This window comes from Fistularia commersonii, chromosome 2 (genome assembly GCF_037954325.1).
Source record: "Fistularia commersonii isolate RoL2024-O1a breed Wild chromosome 2, RoL_Fcom_v1.0, whole genome shotgun sequence".
Lineage (NCBI taxonomy): Eukaryota > Metazoa > Chordata > Actinopteri > Syngnathiformes > Fistulariidae > Fistularia > Fistularia commersonii.
In genome coordinates this window covers 28,052,945-28,069,149 of record NC_141285.1, presented here as the reverse complement: position 1 = coordinate 28,069,149, position 16,205 = coordinate 28,052,945, and the positions used below count along the sequence as shown (strand labels likewise).

The 16,205-nt window shown below is 54.1% G+C and overlaps 2 protein-coding genes across 7 annotated transcripts; one reads left to right on the top strand and one right to left on the bottom strand.

The window, feature by feature from the left end:
- Positions 1-1,344: 1,344 nt before the first annotated feature.
- entpd6 (ectonucleoside triphosphate diphosphohydrolase 6) lies at positions 1,345-14,138 on the top strand. 6 transcript variants are annotated; one of them, XM_086175838.1, is made up of 14 exons: positions 1,345-1,515; positions 4,240-4,501; positions 6,926-7,002; positions 7,290-7,433; positions 7,783-7,858; positions 8,910-8,945; positions 9,171-9,262; positions 9,641-9,720; positions 9,821-9,885; positions 10,172-10,273; positions 10,418-10,558; positions 12,101-12,157; positions 12,442-12,557; positions 12,780-14,138. In XM_086175838.1, exons 2-14 carry the CDS (start codon positions 4,276-4,278, stop codon positions 12,861-12,863), a joined length of 1,296 nt encoding a protein of 431 aa, XP_086031964.1. In that variant the 5' UTR covers positions 1,345-1,515; positions 4,240-4,275; the 3' UTR covers positions 12,864-14,138. The 6 variants fall into 6 exon arrangements, with proteins under 6 accessions (XP_086031964.1, XP_086032000.1, XP_086031991.1 ...); XM_086175865.1 differs by lacking the exon at positions 1,345-1,515 and adding an exon at positions 1,758-1,995 and having other exon boundaries at positions 9,171-9,259; positions 9,644-9,720; XM_086175830.1 differs by lacking the exon at positions 1,345-1,515 and adding an exon at positions 1,758-1,995.
- LOC147236937 (barrier-to-autointegration factor 1-like) lies at positions 13,626-14,624 on the bottom strand. The gene is made up of 4 exons (XM_086175886.1): positions 14,607-14,624; positions 14,509-14,525; positions 14,102-14,244; positions 13,626-13,834 (listed from the first exon to the last, which is right to left on the bottom strand). The coding sequence occupies exons 3-4, from the start codon at positions 14,219-14,221 to the stop codon at positions 13,688-13,690; spliced, it is 267 nt and encodes an 88-aa protein (XP_086032012.1). The 5' UTR covers positions 14,222-14,244; positions 14,509-14,525; positions 14,607-14,624; the 3' UTR covers positions 13,626-13,687.
- Between the last annotated feature and the right edge of the window lie 1,581 nt (positions 14,625-16,205).

Sequence of the window (16,205 nt, the reverse complement as noted above, 5' to 3'; positions counted from 1 at the left end):
ATGCGGATCGTGCGTTATTGGTCGTGCCCGTGGGCGCAAAGTGCATTCGTGCGGCGTTCCTGCGTCCGCAAACACTTTCCCGCTTGGCCGAGGGACTGACTCATGTTCTTTCCCTCGCGGACGCCGCGGGCCACGTTTGCATCAGAAGAAAAAGCAGCTTGGGGACGATAATCGGAGCCGATAAGACGGCGGCGGGGGCGGAGCCTAATCAGTCCAGATGTCTCCTGGTCCAGATGGACCGGAGTCTTCCGTCAATTATGATCCTAACATGCTGAATTATATCCCCAGAAATCCTTCAAATTATTCCTTAATAATCCGCCTGATGGGATCACATGACCCACTTACCATCCCATCCCGGAGGTCACATGACCCGCATGCTATCGTCGCTCTGAGGTCACATGACTCGCTCTCCGAACGTCAGGCGGCACAAGTGTGATTGGCTCTCTGTGGCGGCTCTCTGTGCACGACGTGCCCGCTGTGCTTCCAGAGACGCGGCGACGGTGTGTTTTCCTGAGCCGCTGTCGAATGACATGAGGTGAGAAGATGTGACGGGTCTTCATCAGTCCCACAGCGAGGACCTTCACGATCCACAGTTGTGGCCTCCAGATTCCGTCGCTGTGTCCCGTGAAGCTCCAGCCGCAGCGCTGAGCACGTCTGGATGGACGTCACAGCAGCAGGTCAACAAGGTCCCAGCTCGCAGTCTCGACCCGTGGAGGCTCCACGTTCTCCGGGTTCAGGAGGTTCACTGGCTCATCGGCTGGGGTGATCAGCCTCGTGAAGAGCTGAGGAAGAGCTGAGTCGGAGGCCTGTGCACACATACACACACACACACACACACACACACACACACACACACACACACACACACACACACAGGCCTCCTACTGGCTGCACGCTGAGGAGGTGTGTGCTAGCGCCCCCTGCAGGCCGCAGGCTGCAGCACAGGCAGCAGTGCACCAGAGGCCCCGGCTATTGATTTCAATCTGAAGTTTAGGCTCAATACTTTCTTATCTTGGTTGTTTTCAGGCCATTTAAGCTCCTTCAAGTCGACACACAAATTCCTTCTTCCTTCCCACGTTATTACTATGCTGAACGACGTCTGGAATCCAGTTCCTTTATTTCCATCCCAGTGGTACTGTCGTGCACTGACGGGGATTTCAAAAATAAAAACGGAACGGATATGGAAAGACCCGGAAGTCCGGTAACCACCTTTCGGTGGAAATGAGGAGCAGCTGGCTTCTGGCTTCTGGCTCCACGGGGCCGGATTAGCCGGTTCTGCTGGTCTGATATGCTTCTCGTCGACGAGCCCGCGGGGGTCAAGAGCTGCCGGGACGCTCTTGAGCTGCTTGAACCAAAGATGAAGTAGATCGGCGGGTACCAGGCGTGAGAGGGAGGAAGGAAACAGCGGGATAAATACGGAACACACTCCTGTGTGAGGAGAAAAACACCGGCTGCCGTTCCTGGGTTCGATCTTGGTTGTCAAAGCCATGGAGCTTCCACAAGGCTGACTCTCAGGTACTTTCTGATGCATGTCCAAGTGACTAGCTATTGTTTGCTCACGTTATTCTGGTATTTATTTTTGACACAGGAAATACTTTGCTGGCCTCTTTACTCAACCTTCAGAGATTGACTGTATTTTTCTCTCTGTTTCTTAACATTCCCTGAAAACTCGAACTGAAAGTTAACACGGTGGGAACAAAGTGAAGTTTTGTATTTCTTCAAAATTTTTTGCTTTATCGGACTCACTGGTGGAAATAACTCGCGGCCACGTTTGACGTTAAACATTGAAGGAGGGACACCTCGAGCGACGGCGACGTTGACACGTTTGCATGTGACGACATCACGGTGCGACGTTTGTTGACATTAGCATCGTTAGCAGCCCCGGACGCCGGGATGGGGACAAAGTGGAAGACGCGGAGGATTTGACGGATGCCGCCGCCTGCAGCGTCTCCTCTCCTCGGTAGCTTGAACAAACACCCGAGTCACGTGTATCTGGTGAGTTTGTCGCCGGCGGGCTGAACGCTGGTTCGCCGGGTCCGGGCTCACCGGCACCGCTAGCTCCGAGCTGCTAACCTGCCGGGCTCAAGCTATTCGCCGCGTCGATCAAACAGCGCCACCGCCGCTAGCCTCAACGAGCTATTAGCTCACCGGTAGCCTACTAGCTAGCTATTACCTCGCTGTTAGCCTGCTAGCTAGCTCTTAGCTCGCTGCTAGCCCATAGGATACAGTCTGGTCGTTAGCTCGATGGGTGCGCGGCTCGCTAACTGCTAGCTGCTAACTGCTAGCTGCTAACTGCTAGCTGCTAGCTGCTAACTGCTAGCGCTGCACACCTCGCCGGGAGAAGGGGGGGGTCTGATTTTTTTTAATTATGCTACAATAAAGCGTGAAAGTGTTCGAATGAGTGCCGTCCAAGAACCAGAAAGAGCCGGAAGTGTTTTCGCAAGGTAATGGTTCGACTTAGTGTAACTCTCACCAGCGAAAGCCTCTTCTTTTTGATAGAGCTTTTATGCACCTTTAGATAACTGGCGGCTCCAGTAGTGAGAGCAGAAAACAGGTAGGGGAACATCTAGAGAGGTGGAGGTATGCTCTGGAAAGGAGAGGAATGAAAGTTAGTCGCAGCAAGACAGAATATGTGTGTGTGAATGAGAGGAACTCGGGTGGAGCGGTGAGGCTACAGGGAGTGGAGATCAAGAAGCTGGAGGATTTCAGGTACTTGGGGTCAACAGTCCAGAGCAACGGAGAGTGTGGAAAAGAGGTGAAGAGACGGGTCCAAGCAGGTTGGAATGGGTGGAGAAAAGTGTCAGGGGTACCAAGAGATAGAAGACTTTCAGCCAGAATAAAAGGAAAGGTGTACAAGACAGTGGTGAGACCAGCGATGATGTTTGGACTAGAAACTGTTCCAGTGACCAAAAGACAGCAGGCAGAACTAGAGGTTGCAGAGATAAAGATGTTGAGGTTCTCTTTGGGAGTGACCAGGATGGAGAGGATCAGGAATGAGTCTATCAGAGGGACGGCACATGTTCGATGTTTTGGAGAGAAGGTCAGAGAAGCCAGACGGAGATGGTTCGGTCATGTACAGAGAAGAGATAGTGAATATATTGGTAGACGGATGCTGGAATTGGAGCTGCCAGGCAAGAGGTCTCGAGGAAGACCAAAGAGAAGATTTATGGACATAGTGAGAGAGGATATGAGGGTAGTTGGTGTGAGAGAGGAGGATCCAGAGAACAGGGTTAGATGGAGAAGGTTGACTCGCTGTGGCGACACCTGAAGGGAAAAGCCGAAAGAAGAAGAAGAAGAAGAGATAACTGGCGGCTCCATCGATGCCCCTTCGACGGAGCCGTGTTCATCTCTAAACGTGCAGAAGGTCGATTTCAGACCACGGCCTTTCAGTTCCTCCCCGTGAGGCTGCTGGAAGATGGTGCGGTGTGACAAACTTCAGCATCAAATGATGTGACAGTGAGCAAAGAGCAGGACCTGCCAGTCTTCTCCAACAACTTCTCCACCTGAACCCCTCAGATGGGGTTCTCCACGCCGGAGACCCGGAGAAGGAAGACCAGCAAGCAGCTTGGTTTCCCCACATTTACAAATCCCACACCAATATTGGGACGAACGACCATAATTGTTTTCGGGCTCTAGAAAAAGGTTGTCTAGGAGTTGCGTGTGTTAAAATTCAAACGTATCTCTCCAAGAGTGAAGAGCGGACGGAATGAAACCTACGCGTAGTGGCTAAAAGGCTAGTTTTCATCAGCGAACACACCTGCTGGACAGAAACAGTCACCCCAGAATTAACGGCGTAAAAACAGAGACAGTAAAAACAACAAAATTAAAAAAAAAAAATGTGACAAGTGCGAAAAAGTGTCCTAAATTACATGCAAATACAATTGAATAGTATGTCCAGGATAAAACACCATTCTTCACATTCATTGTGTTTGAAAAACAGTCTTGGCATTGTACGCCGATGATTGTTGCCCTGATTGGCTGTGAAAGAGGGTGGCGTCCCTCTGATTGGCTGTGGTAAATGGTTTGCACCCTCTGATTGGCTGCGAGAACAGAAAGCAGGGCCTGACAGGAGGATGTTCTCCTGAGGCCTTCGCTGTAAGTGGCCCTGCGTTACATTTGAATCAGATACAGCTTCCAGTGTTTGTGCATCAGAGACACTTGTCAGTCAACGCAGGCTGGCTTTGTGGACTGGACATTGTTTTGATGTGTGTGTGTGTGTGTGTGTGTGTGTGTGCGCAGGCTCGCGGGTCTCCAACTGACACAGAATGAGTGGAGATGAAGAGGCCAAAGCTGGCAGCGGTGTTCCTCTTCCTCGCCTGCCTCCTGGCCTACCTGATGTTCGTCTGGCGGCAGGATCTTCGGCTGGAGGGCTCGCCGCCGCCGCCGTCCCCTGTCGGACCCACCTCTGCCCAGGAGCAGGGCGTCCGCTACAGTGTCATGTTTGACGCAGGCAGCACCGGGACCAGAGTCCATGTCTTCAAGTTCCACATGGGAAGAGGAGGTAGTGTGTGTGTGTGTGTGTGTGTGTGTGTGTGTGTGTGTGTGTGTGTGTGTACGTACACAAACCAAACTGAAAGGCCCTCTGGCATTATTGATCACACTCCCTGAGAAGGTACAGAGCTGAAGATGAATCGGTCCCCTGACCAAGGTCGTAACCACATGTGCCCGAATATGTAATTAAATATCCCATTGAAATGCAATTAAATCAATTTTTTATTCAATTTACATTTTTAAATCAGATGAATGTTCTTTATAAACAACAATAATAATGATAATAGTAGGATGAAGAGTGGAAAAGCAGTTGGTCCTGATGATATACCTGTGGAGGTGTGGAAGTGTCTAGGAGAGGCAGCCGTAGATTTTCTGACTAGATTATTCAACAGGATCTTAGAGAGTGAGAAGATGCCTGAAGAATGGAGACAAAGTGTGATGGTGCCTATTTTTAAGAATAAGGTGGATGTTCAGAATTGTGTCAACTATAGAGGGATAAAGTTGATGAGCCATACAATGAAGTTATGGGAAAGAGTAGTGGAAACTAGACTGAGAGCAGAAGTCAGCATTTGTGAACAGCAGTATGGCTTCATGCCTAGGAAGAGTACTACAGATGCAGTATTTTCGTTGAGAATGCTAATAGAAAAGTACAGAGAAGGCCAGAGGGAGTTACATTGTGTTTTTGTAGACCTAGAAAAAGCATATGACAGGGTGCCAAGAGAGGAGCTCTGGTATTGTATGAGGAAGTCTGGAGTGGCAGAGAAGTATGTTAGACTGGTGCAGGACATGTATGCTCGCTGTGAGACACTAGTACGGTGTGCTGTAGGGGTAACAGAGAAGTTCAAGGTGGAGGTGGGACTCCATCAGGGATCAGCTCTGAGCCCCTTCTTGTTCGCAATGGTGATGGACAGGCTGACAGATGAGGTTAGACAGGAATCCCCATGGACCATGATGTTTGCAGATGACATTGTGATCTGTAGTGAGGGCAGACAACAGGTAGAGGTAGAGAATATATTGGTAGACGGATGCTGGGGTTGGAGCTGCCAGGCAAGAGGTCTGGAGGAAGACCAAAGAGAAGATTTATGGACGTAGTGAGAGAAGATATGAAGGTAGTTGGTGTGAGAGAGGGGGATCCAGAGAATAGGGTGAGATGGAGAAAGTTGACTCGCTGTGGCGACACCTGAAGGGGTAAACCGAAAGAAGAAGAAGATAATACTAATAATGCAGTCCATAATAAAAGAGAATGTAAAGAAATAAGCTGGTTTTATGAAGTGCATTTACTTGAAGATAGGACAAAGATGGCGGCAGGGGACACGGTCAGAGGAGGTTCACTTCCTGGCGCCACACTTACTGCTACAATGTGTTGCTACATGGGACCTGGACTCTTAGCTGCTCTTTATGGCCAAACTCCATTTAGCTTTTTAGAACCATCAAAACGTCCCGGTCCGGCCTTGGACGCCTCTTCCGACGCCTCCTCCATCCACGTTCCCGCCATCCGCCGTGCCAAATCCTCGTAAACATCTCCCTCCTTCTCACAGACGTTGCTCTCCGTCAGCGTATCTCACCCGCAACAACTGAGTCCACGACACGCATGGCCAGTTCGTGCTCTGCCACAAATCTCTCTGGGCGAGCTGCGAACTCCGATCTGGGCTCCGATCACGAAACCAAAGGCCCACCGAGCCGCGTCTCGACTCTGGGAACAACTCGGAAGTGGATTTGCTCAAACGTCCGGGTTCCTCTGCACGCGTAGATGGAAATTAGTCATTTTGAAGGGGGGTCTGGCTTCGGGGTGGGGTGTTGTCGGGGTCAGGACGGGATGATAGAAGCCGCTGAAGCTGATTAAGTGGAACAGACTAATTTCTGTCCTCCATCCTCTGGAAGAGTAAATTTGGAAGTTAAACCCTGATAATTCGGGCTCAGTGGTTGCAGAGGAGAGGCCACGGCTCCGCGCCGCTCTGCTGCTTTTAGTGTGTTTAAACCCACAGCAGCCTTAATTACCAGCCGCCGTGCTGCCGCTTTATTAGGCTTAACGGAAGTTTCCCGCCGCTCGGCCAAATGCCTTCGTTATCGCATTTTGCGGCTAAGCTAAATGAGCGGCTGAGTGCAGTTTTGGCTCCTTTGTTAGCATCCAGGCTAACAGGCCGACGTGGCACCTGTTAGTTTACGGGCTGGAATTGACATTAAGAGCTTAGCGAGTGAAAGCCCCCCCTGGTCTGGCTGGCCGCTGCGCTCAGATTTACCCCCCCACCCCCCACCCGCCATTATTGAGCCGCAGCTAATGTCAACAAACAGAACCGCCGCAAGGGGTCCTGGAGAGGAGCTGGCGATCGGCGGCGGCCGCTCCTCCGCTCAAAGCTCCGGCCGTAGAGATGATCCTGGAGGTGTCGGACGGACCGGGACCCGAGCCTGACGCCGGCTTCTTCTCTCTCCCCAGAAGTCCCCCGACTGAGCCGGGAGACCTTCAGGGCCATCAAACCTGGACTGTCCGCCTACGCCGGCGACCCGGGCAAGGTACGACCCCCCTCGAGCACCTAGCACCTCTAGAACCAGTCTGATCCGTCCCCGCTGAGAGCGCCAGGATGCCGAGGAGGTCGGCTCTTTACGTGGGCCTGAAGGTTAATATACAGCTGCGCTGAACGCTTAGAATCCATAGAGAACCCCAGGGGAAGTTGTGTTGAGGTCTGGGTTCTGCTGCGAGGGTTAGCCCCGCATGCTGTCCTTACTGTCGGTGCATGGGGGGGGAGGTGGGCGCCGAACCCGGTCAGAGGTCAGAGGTCACCCCGGCTCTGTGTCTCCAGTGTTCGGCAGGCGTGGAGGAGCTGCTGGAGGTGGCTAAAGCCGGCGTGCCGCCGTCCTCCTGGAGCCTGACGCCCCTGGTCCTCCGGGCCACGGCCGGCCTGCGCCTGCTGCCCCCCGACAGAGCGAGCCTCCTCCTGGACACGGTGAGAACGCGACCCCCCGGGTCCATCTGAGGAGGCCCGAGGCCCGAGGCTCCGGCCAGCCGATGGCGGCGGCGGCGGCCCTCTGTAATCAGCTCTGTGTCAGAGCCGCAGATTAAATCACTTTTTGGCCGCGGCCTCTAGGCCTGTTATTACTGATTACTTAACAGCTTTAATAGACTTTGTGTTCTGGCTCCTGGTTGAGGATGGGGATAATGACGATGAAGCTGGAAGTCAAGATCCGGGTGGACGAGCTTTAGCGACCCGCAGAGATATTAGCTGCGTGGCCCAGGAAAGGAACCGTCTGCTGCTGCTGCTGCAGCCCTCTGACTGCCTGTGGTTGGATGTCCAGGTGAGGGCGCTGTTTGAGACCTCTCCCTTCCTGTCCAGAGACGACAGCGTGTCCATCATGGACGGGACCGACGAAGGTAAGAACGTCCACCTGGCTCCATCCTTACGTGAAGTGGAGATGTGTGGGTCAGAGGGTGGGAGCACCAGGACCTGGATCTCCCCAGCCCAGAGGGCCCGCTTGAGGGAGGAAGATCTGCAGCTCTCACTCTCAGCCCAGATGTGGGGCTGCCGGTGCCCCCCCGCTGACCCTTGACCCTGCCATTGTGTGTGTGTGTGTGTGTGTGTGTGCGCGTGCGCTGAAAGCAGCTGCGCAGACACGCAGCCCCCCAGTAATCCTTTTAAAGTAGTTCATACAAGCAATTATGGCGGTGTGGGATAATGTCCCTCTTAATCTTGGGGGGGGATTACGTCCCGCTCATTTCTGAGGCTCAAATGTTTTCTCCTTTGCTAAGTGTCTTTTAATGATTACCGAATTAAGTTCTTACCGGGCCGGCGCCCGCCTCTAATGGAGGGATTCCTGGGCCGTCGGACCGCCATCCCGCCTTTTAGACGTCTAACCGGATCAGAGCAGCCTTGTTATGGTCCTGAGATTTGGCGGTTCTTGGCGCGGGCGCTTATGGTGGCGAGATTACCCCGCCCGCCGCCCGGCGCCGGACTTATTGTTAATGCAGATGCGATGGTCCCGGAGGCACGCCCACTTCCATACTTGTTTTGTTTTAGTTTGATCCTAAAGCTCCTATGATACAATTTCTATCAAGCCCCTTAATCACCCCCGTCTACATGTGGACGGGGTCAAAGGTCGCCAGTAAAAGGCACTAATGCACGGGGCTGAGAGGGAGCGGCAGCGGCTGACCTGGATACGCTCGCCCTCCAATCGATGTCCGGCCCGGCCGCCCGGCACGAAAACACCTCGAAACTCCCCGAAACCGGCGGCCGCTCGGCCTGTCCGTCGTCCGTCTGGGGAGACGCCGGGTCCAGTGCAGGAACCTGGCAGACCAGGACCGGACCTGAACTCTGATGCACACCTTCATCTGCACCAACCATCTGCACCTGATGGTGGCTCTGCCTCTGACCCTGTGTGTGTGTGTGTGTGTGTGTGTGTGTGTGTGTGTGTGTGTGTCCCTCCAGGTATCTCAGCCTGGATCACCATCAACTTCCTCACCGGTGAGAACCTGCTCCGTCCTGCTTCTCCACGCACAGTAGAACCCAATCTTGTGTTCTTTTATTTTGATGAGTTCACAGTTAAGGCGCAGGTCTGGGGTCAGGATCCGGGTTCCGGGTCTGGGTCCTGGTCCCGGTCCTGGTCCCGGGTCAGATGTCAGATTAGAGAAGGTGTTCCGGCAGCAGCGGACAAACAGAAGTGATCCTGGTGGTGTCTGCTCCCTCCAGGTGGTCTCGGCGGCGAAGGATCTCCCACGGCCGGGATGCTGGACCTGGGCGGCGGCTCGACCCAGATCACCTTCAGTCCTCGGGACGAGGTGGGAGGAGGATCTCCGTCACGCCGCCGGGGTGGCTCCATCTTCCGAGCGCTAATCTATCCACGCCACGCTAATCCCGAAAAAAAAACAGCCGTCCCTAATCTAGGTCACCGCCGGCGACATCACGGCGGCTCCTCCGGGCCTCAGAGGACGGGTCGAGAAGGCCTGGGGGGGCCCTCACCTGGGGGGGCCCTCACCTGGGGGGGGCCGCCGCTGCGCCTGCCTCCCCTATAACTTAAAGGGAGGGGCGGCCATGTGACTGGCTGCTCAGCCAATTGGGCCTGAGGAAGCCCCCCCCCCCCCCCCCCCCCCCCCCGCTGTGTGTGTGTGTGTGTGTGTACGTGTGTGTGAGAGAGACCGTGACCCTCTCTCTTCGTGCAGAAGACCATCCAGATGTCTCCCATCGACCACATCCGCTCCTTCCAGCTGTTCAACAGCACACACACCGTCTACAGCCACAGGTATGCTAGCCTCAGGTCCAGGGGGTCCAGGGGGGTCCAGGGGGGTCCGGGGGGGTCCAGGGGGGCAGGAACCCGCTCACCTTGTCCTCTCCCTCCGCAGCTACCTGGGTCTGGGCCTGATGTCGGCCCGGCTGGCGGTGCTGGGCGGCGTGGACCCGCCCACATGTACGGCCATGAGCTCCTCTGCCTTTTCTACCCCAGATAAATAAGCCATTATCTAAGCTTTTAATAACTGCAAGATTAAGGCCCTGCTGCCAGATGTTAGGAGCTTTAACTGCTGCAAGGAGACACACACACACACACACACACACACACACACACACACACACACACACACACACACACACTTTAGAGGAATCCTGATTCTGTTTTCCTTGTTTACTTGTTTATTTCTAAAAAAATGTCCTGCTCGTGTGTGTGTGTGTGTCTGTGTGTGTGTGTGTGTGTCCAGTGGGGGGCAGCAGCCAGCTGGTCAGCCCCTGCCTGCCTCCAGAGTCTTCGGTCAGCTGGGAGCACGCCGACACCACCTACACCGTGCGAGGGCAGAAGGCAGGTGAGGCCTCCAACGCTGTGCTCTGATTGGCTGCTTCAGCTTGTCCCCAATGCATGACTGTGTGTGTGTGTGTGTGTGTGTGTGTGTGTGTGTGTGTGTGTGTGTGTGTGTGTGTGTGTGTGTGTGTGTGTGTGTGTGTGTCAGGGGAGCCAGTGTACACGGCATGCCTGACCAAGGTGGAGAAGCTGCTGTACAGGAAGGTGGCGGCGGCGCCGGAGGTGGCCGACCTGGACTTCTACGCCTTTTCCTTCTACTACGACCGTGCGGTGGACCTGGGGCTGATCGGTACCGACCCGAACCCGCGCACAGCCGGCGGTTCCTCTGGGCGGTCCCACTCTCTCCGGGCCGGAGCGGATCCGGCGCCCCTCTAGAGCAGACCTGGGCATTTTACGGCCCGCGGGCCACATCCGGCCCGTTTACCTTTTTTATACGGCCCGCCAAACTATTTTCTTTTAATACCGTATTTTCACGACCATAAGGCGCACCTTACTAAAAGGCGCAATCTCGGTTATGTGTGCCATTATTGTATTTAACACACACATAAGGGGCACCAAATGATAGGGCGCGGGTTTTATATACAATCCACGGCCACGCTTCCCCCTTTAACGTTCTCATGGTGTCCTCTACTACTTCCGCCTTACAACAACAACAACACACACACACACACACACACACAAACGCATACAAGTGTGCGTATTTAAAAATAGAGCGGGAGCAAAACTGAGTTTGGTTGTGCTTTATTTAAGTATTGATTACAAAGTAGTAACTCATCAATCAAACCCATCGAAGTCTTCATCCTTGGTTTCTGATTTGAACATCTGCGCTAAATCTCCATCAAACATACTTTCTTCACTGTCAGAGTCACTTTCCGTGCCGTGCGGCTCCTCGGAAACGGTGCCGGCTTTTGCGAAAGCTCGAACAACAGCGCCGGCGGACACGTTAGCCCGAGCATCTACAATCCATTCGCAAATCGCGGCGTAACTCGCCCGGCGCTGTCTTCCACTCTTCGGAAAAGAGTGTCTCCATCGGTCATCCGTCGCTCCCACGCCGCTCGCAGCCTTACTTTGAATGATAGCAAGCTCAGAGTTCGTTTGCTTCACTTGTTTTTTCACACCGGCTGTGAGATGGGCACGCAGTCACAGGTCAACAGCGATGGTGATGCGTGGAAGAAAGCACCTGGTCTCCTTACCCGCGTTTTTATATACCGTACAATCCACGCCCACACTCCCCCTTTAACGTTCTCATTGTGTTCTCTACTACGTCCGCCTTACAACAACACACACACACACACACAAGGCGCACTGAACGATAGGGCGCACCGCTTTGACTTTTATGTGCGCCTTATGGTCGTGAAAATACGGTATTTTAAGAAGTATTTTCAATCAATATTGAATTTAGAAACTCCTTATTTTTTCCCCTTTGTTTCATTTTGTACGGATGATTACATATAAAATAATGTCGGTACATTTATATGATCATTCATGATTTTAAAGTAAAAAAAGAAATAAAATGCCAAAAAATGTAAATAATTAAAATAAAATTTTCGTTTTGTTCGATTTACATGGTACCGAGTTGGCCCGCGCATAAAAATGAAATAAGACATGCGGCCCACCAGCCAAAATAACTGCCCACCCCTGCTCTAGAGGGTCGTGGACCCGGAGTCCGGGAGGTTGCGAGGGGAGCGACGGGCGGGGGGTCCAAATGTCGGGGCGCACGGTCCGAGGAGTGACCCGGGGAGAAGCGCGTGGGGCCGAGACGGGCCGGGACCGCTCGGAGGAACGTCCGCGGAGAACCCGGCCCTGACCTCCGACTGTCCGTCTGTTCCAGACCGGGACCTGGGAGGAAGCCTCCGAGTCGCTCAGTACGCCGACGCCGCCAAACGTGGTGAGACGGCGCCGCCCGGTGGTCGTCCGCGGAGCCGCAAGCCGTCGGCCGGGACGCCCCGGGACGCCCCGGGACCGGGATCCGGTTCAGACGTGCGACTCTACGAGCGGAGCCGGAACCGGCGCCGGCACCCCCGGGCGTCCTCGCACGGCCGCCGGCTTCTCCGAAGGCCATGCGTGACTTGATCACTGATCAATACAATATTGACCGCGTGAGCTGACGGTCACGTGACCTGCGGCCGCGAGCCGATTGGCTGAGGCTGAGTGTCGTCGTTGTCGTTCCAGCGTGCGGCGGCGGCCCCCGGCCGGGACCTCAGCAGAGTCCCTTCCTCTGCCTGGACCTGGTCTACATCTCGGTCCTGCTGCGGGAGCTCGGCTTCCCTCCACACAAGGAGCTCAAGGTGAGCGGACCGGGACCGGGACCGGGACCCGGGCCCGACCCGCAGAGGGATGAGCCCGGGTCCGGACCTTCGTCTTCCACCGAGAGTCCGTCAGATGTTGTTCAGATGTCTGCTCCGTATGAACTCACCCTGCCTCTACCAGGGCTGGAAGGCCAGAGAGCGTGGAGATCCATCGCCAGGGCAAACAAGCTGAAACTGTGTGTGTGTGTGTGTGTGTTCCAGATGATCCGGTCAGTCCATCAGGTGGAAACCAGTTGGGCTTTGGGAGCAGCCTTTCAGTACTTGGAGTCCCTGAAGAGTCCCTGAGGCCTGTGAGAAGACCTGAAGTCTGGAAGCATCAGACGTGACCTCCTCCTCCTCCTGGGGCTTCGTGTCCATCCCTGTCATTCTTTCTACCAGACAAACAGAACTCCACCCTCAGAGATGTGAGGAAGAGAGAGACTCCGCCCCCTCTGGTGCCCCCCAAACACACACACACACACACACACACACACACACACACACACACACCGTGTGGAAACACTCCGACTCGTTTGTATGCAGCTCTTCTCGGAGCGAAGAGTGACTCCATGGGCGTCTTTGAATCCCTGAAGGTGGACTTGTGGCCAGACAGCGCCGTGCGGCCGGCGGAGCTGCGTCCGGGTCGGGCGGGCGAGGAGGGGGGCGAGGAGGGCGGGTGAGGAGGGCGGGCGGCCACGGCGCCGTCCTGGAATTGGAAGAACGCTAATGGAGACGCCTGGAGCGACCCGGTACAGCTCCCTCCTCCGGATCCGCCCACGGCGGGTTTCCCTCCGGGCCGCCGTTTACGTCTCACACCGTGCGAGGTGTTGTGGTCGTTCCACCGGCGGCAGGAGACGGAGATCTCCTGTGTTTACTGGAGTCTGGCCTTGCACGGATAGATCGGGTTGTTCAGGTTCAGACTGTGGCGGCGCCGGTGACCAGGCATCACACCGACCTCGGGTTCTCCGCGGGCCGAGGTGAAGAGCGGTGAAGGTCCGGAGGTCACTTCGTCGATAGACGGGAAAGCGTTCGCCTCGGCGGGAAGAAATTTCACTCAAATGTTTCCAATATTTTTATTGATATATGTGTTTCAGCAGCGGGTCGTTCATTGGTGGTCGTGTAGAAGGTCTTCACATGTTGCCATCGTACCACTCCTTGAAGGCGCCGCTGCAGGCGTTGGCATAGTGTGGAGTCACAGAGCCAGTCGTCTTCAGCCAATCGCTGAACCTGGTGCTGTCCTTCTCCATCGCCAGATACATCCCGAAGAGCTTTTCAGCCTGCGGGCACAAGCACACACACACACACACACATATGAGAAATAATAAGAATAAAGAATAAGAATAAGAACAACTTTATTAATCCCGAAGGAAATTGCTGTGCCAGAGTTACAGAAAATATAACAATAATAAAAGAAAGGCAGAATTAGAAATAAAAAAAAACTATAAACTATAAAGTGTATCAGTGAAACTATAAAGTGTCTTAGTAAGCAGTGATAAAACTGTAAGGCGTTGGGCGTTGACGTTCCGCCCCTCCATGTGGCTCACCTTGTCGTAGCCGGCCTCCTTCAGTCTGCTCCCAGCCTGGGGCCCGATGCCCGGCACCTTGTTCACTGGTTTTCCCCTCATGGGTGAAGAGACAAAGGTTTCGTGCTTTTTGCTGGTCATGTCTTGATCTCCAGGGTTCTTTTCTAGGATGGGAAAAACAGGACACTTGCATGAAGATCTGCGCGGTGGAAGTTGGAAGGAAACCATGACAACAGGACACATAACATGATTCGCTATTAAAACTCGCATCAGGATGCCCAACTCTACTCTTCCACTGCCCAACAACCAACCCCCCCCTCAGCTCCAGATCCGCCCGGACGCAGGGTCCTTGTTGACATCCATTCTGATATCTGCTCAGTGTATTTCCTGACTCTGAATAAACCGTTCTTGCTCGATCAGTCCCTGACCGTTGTGTCGGTTTCCCCTGAATGATAAGACACAGAAACAGACGATGATTCTCCGTTCCTTTGCAGAAAAACAAAAGTCGGTTTCCCGAGATCCTCACCTTGTGTCGGCCTCCGTGTCCTCGGATCTCTGACACTCGCTCCACTTAAGGTCTCGATTATGACCGCAATGGTAACACCTCCCACATACACCCCCACACACACACACACACACACGCACGCACGCACACAAAAATGTAATGACGCATTAGTTAAGAATGTCCCCACATGAAAAGCTGTGGTAAAAGTTTTTCCTGATTCACAGCGAGCTCACGCCAATCCTGTTGTGGCCCATTCATGTGCAGCGCAGTATCGCCCTTCTGAGCAGCCAGAACCATCCATGACATGTCATGACATTCCAGTCATTTGCAGACGCTTTCATCCAAAGCGACTTACAAGAAGTGCAATTTAGTCACCGAAGATCCAAAGTACCAGTAGTCGGAAGTCAGAAGTGACACTCGACCAAAGAGCCGTCTCAGACCCGCATACATACATACATACATACATACATACATTTCTTCATTTGTTTGTTTGTTTTTTTGGGGGGGGGCGAGGTGCGATAAGTAGGGTAGTGCTTGGTGAAGAGGTGTGTTTTCAGCTCACGGCGGAAGATGGGCAGCGACCCCGATGTTTCGGGAGTTCGTTCCACCGCCGAGGAGCCGAGACCGAGAAGATCCGAGACCGGTCGGATCTGCAGCTGGAGGCTCTGAGTGATGGGCGGAGGGTCGCTTAGAGGTGGCGGGTCGGAGGGGACGGGAAGGGACGAGTGGCTGGACCTGATCCTGGAGATAAGACGAGCCGTCCCGTTCACCGGCCGGTAGACGAGCGCCAGGGTCTTGGACTTGATGCTACCGGGAGCCGGTGAAGGACATCAGAAGGGGAGTGTGAGGGAGAACTTGGGACGGTTGAACACCAGGAGGGCTGCTGCTTTCTGAAGAAGCTCCCGAGGCCTGATGGTCACCCCTGGGGCACCAGCAAGGAGGGAGGTGCAGTGGTCCAGACCAGAGATCACTAGAGTCTGGATGAGTATCTGCACCGTATCTCTGAGAGGAATCTGTGGATCTTCCTGATGTTGTGAAGGAAGAACCTGCAGGAACGTGCGACCGCTGCGACGTTTGTGAGAACGACAGTTGGTCGTCCAGGACCACACCTGGGTTTCTCACCGTTATGGTCGGCCTGACCACGGTGTTGTCGATGGTGACGGCCAGGTCTCTGTGTGGACAACCTTCCCCTGGAGAAAGAGAAGCTCATTCTTGTCTAGGTTGAGCTTCAGGTGGTCAGTCGCCATTCAATCTGAGATGTCGCAAAGCCGAGCTGCAATTCAAGTTTCCACCAGTGCGTCTGACGCAGGGAAGGACGATCGGCTGTGTGTCGTCGGCACAGCGCTGGTAAGAGAAGCCATGTGGTGTTCAGAGGAGAGGAGAAGACCTGGAACAGAACCTTGTGGAACATCAGTAGACGCTCTGCGTGGTTCAGACACGTCCACCCGCCACCTCACCTGGTAGGAACGACAATCGACCATCCAATCTGTAACATCCTTGTCTTCGAAAGAGTGACGGACACCAGGGAGGTTGTTGAATCCTTCTTTTTACCGAGCTCACTTTTTAATAGCACTTACAGTTGCCATTATGCTACAGGTCTGACTTCTACTGTAAACACTT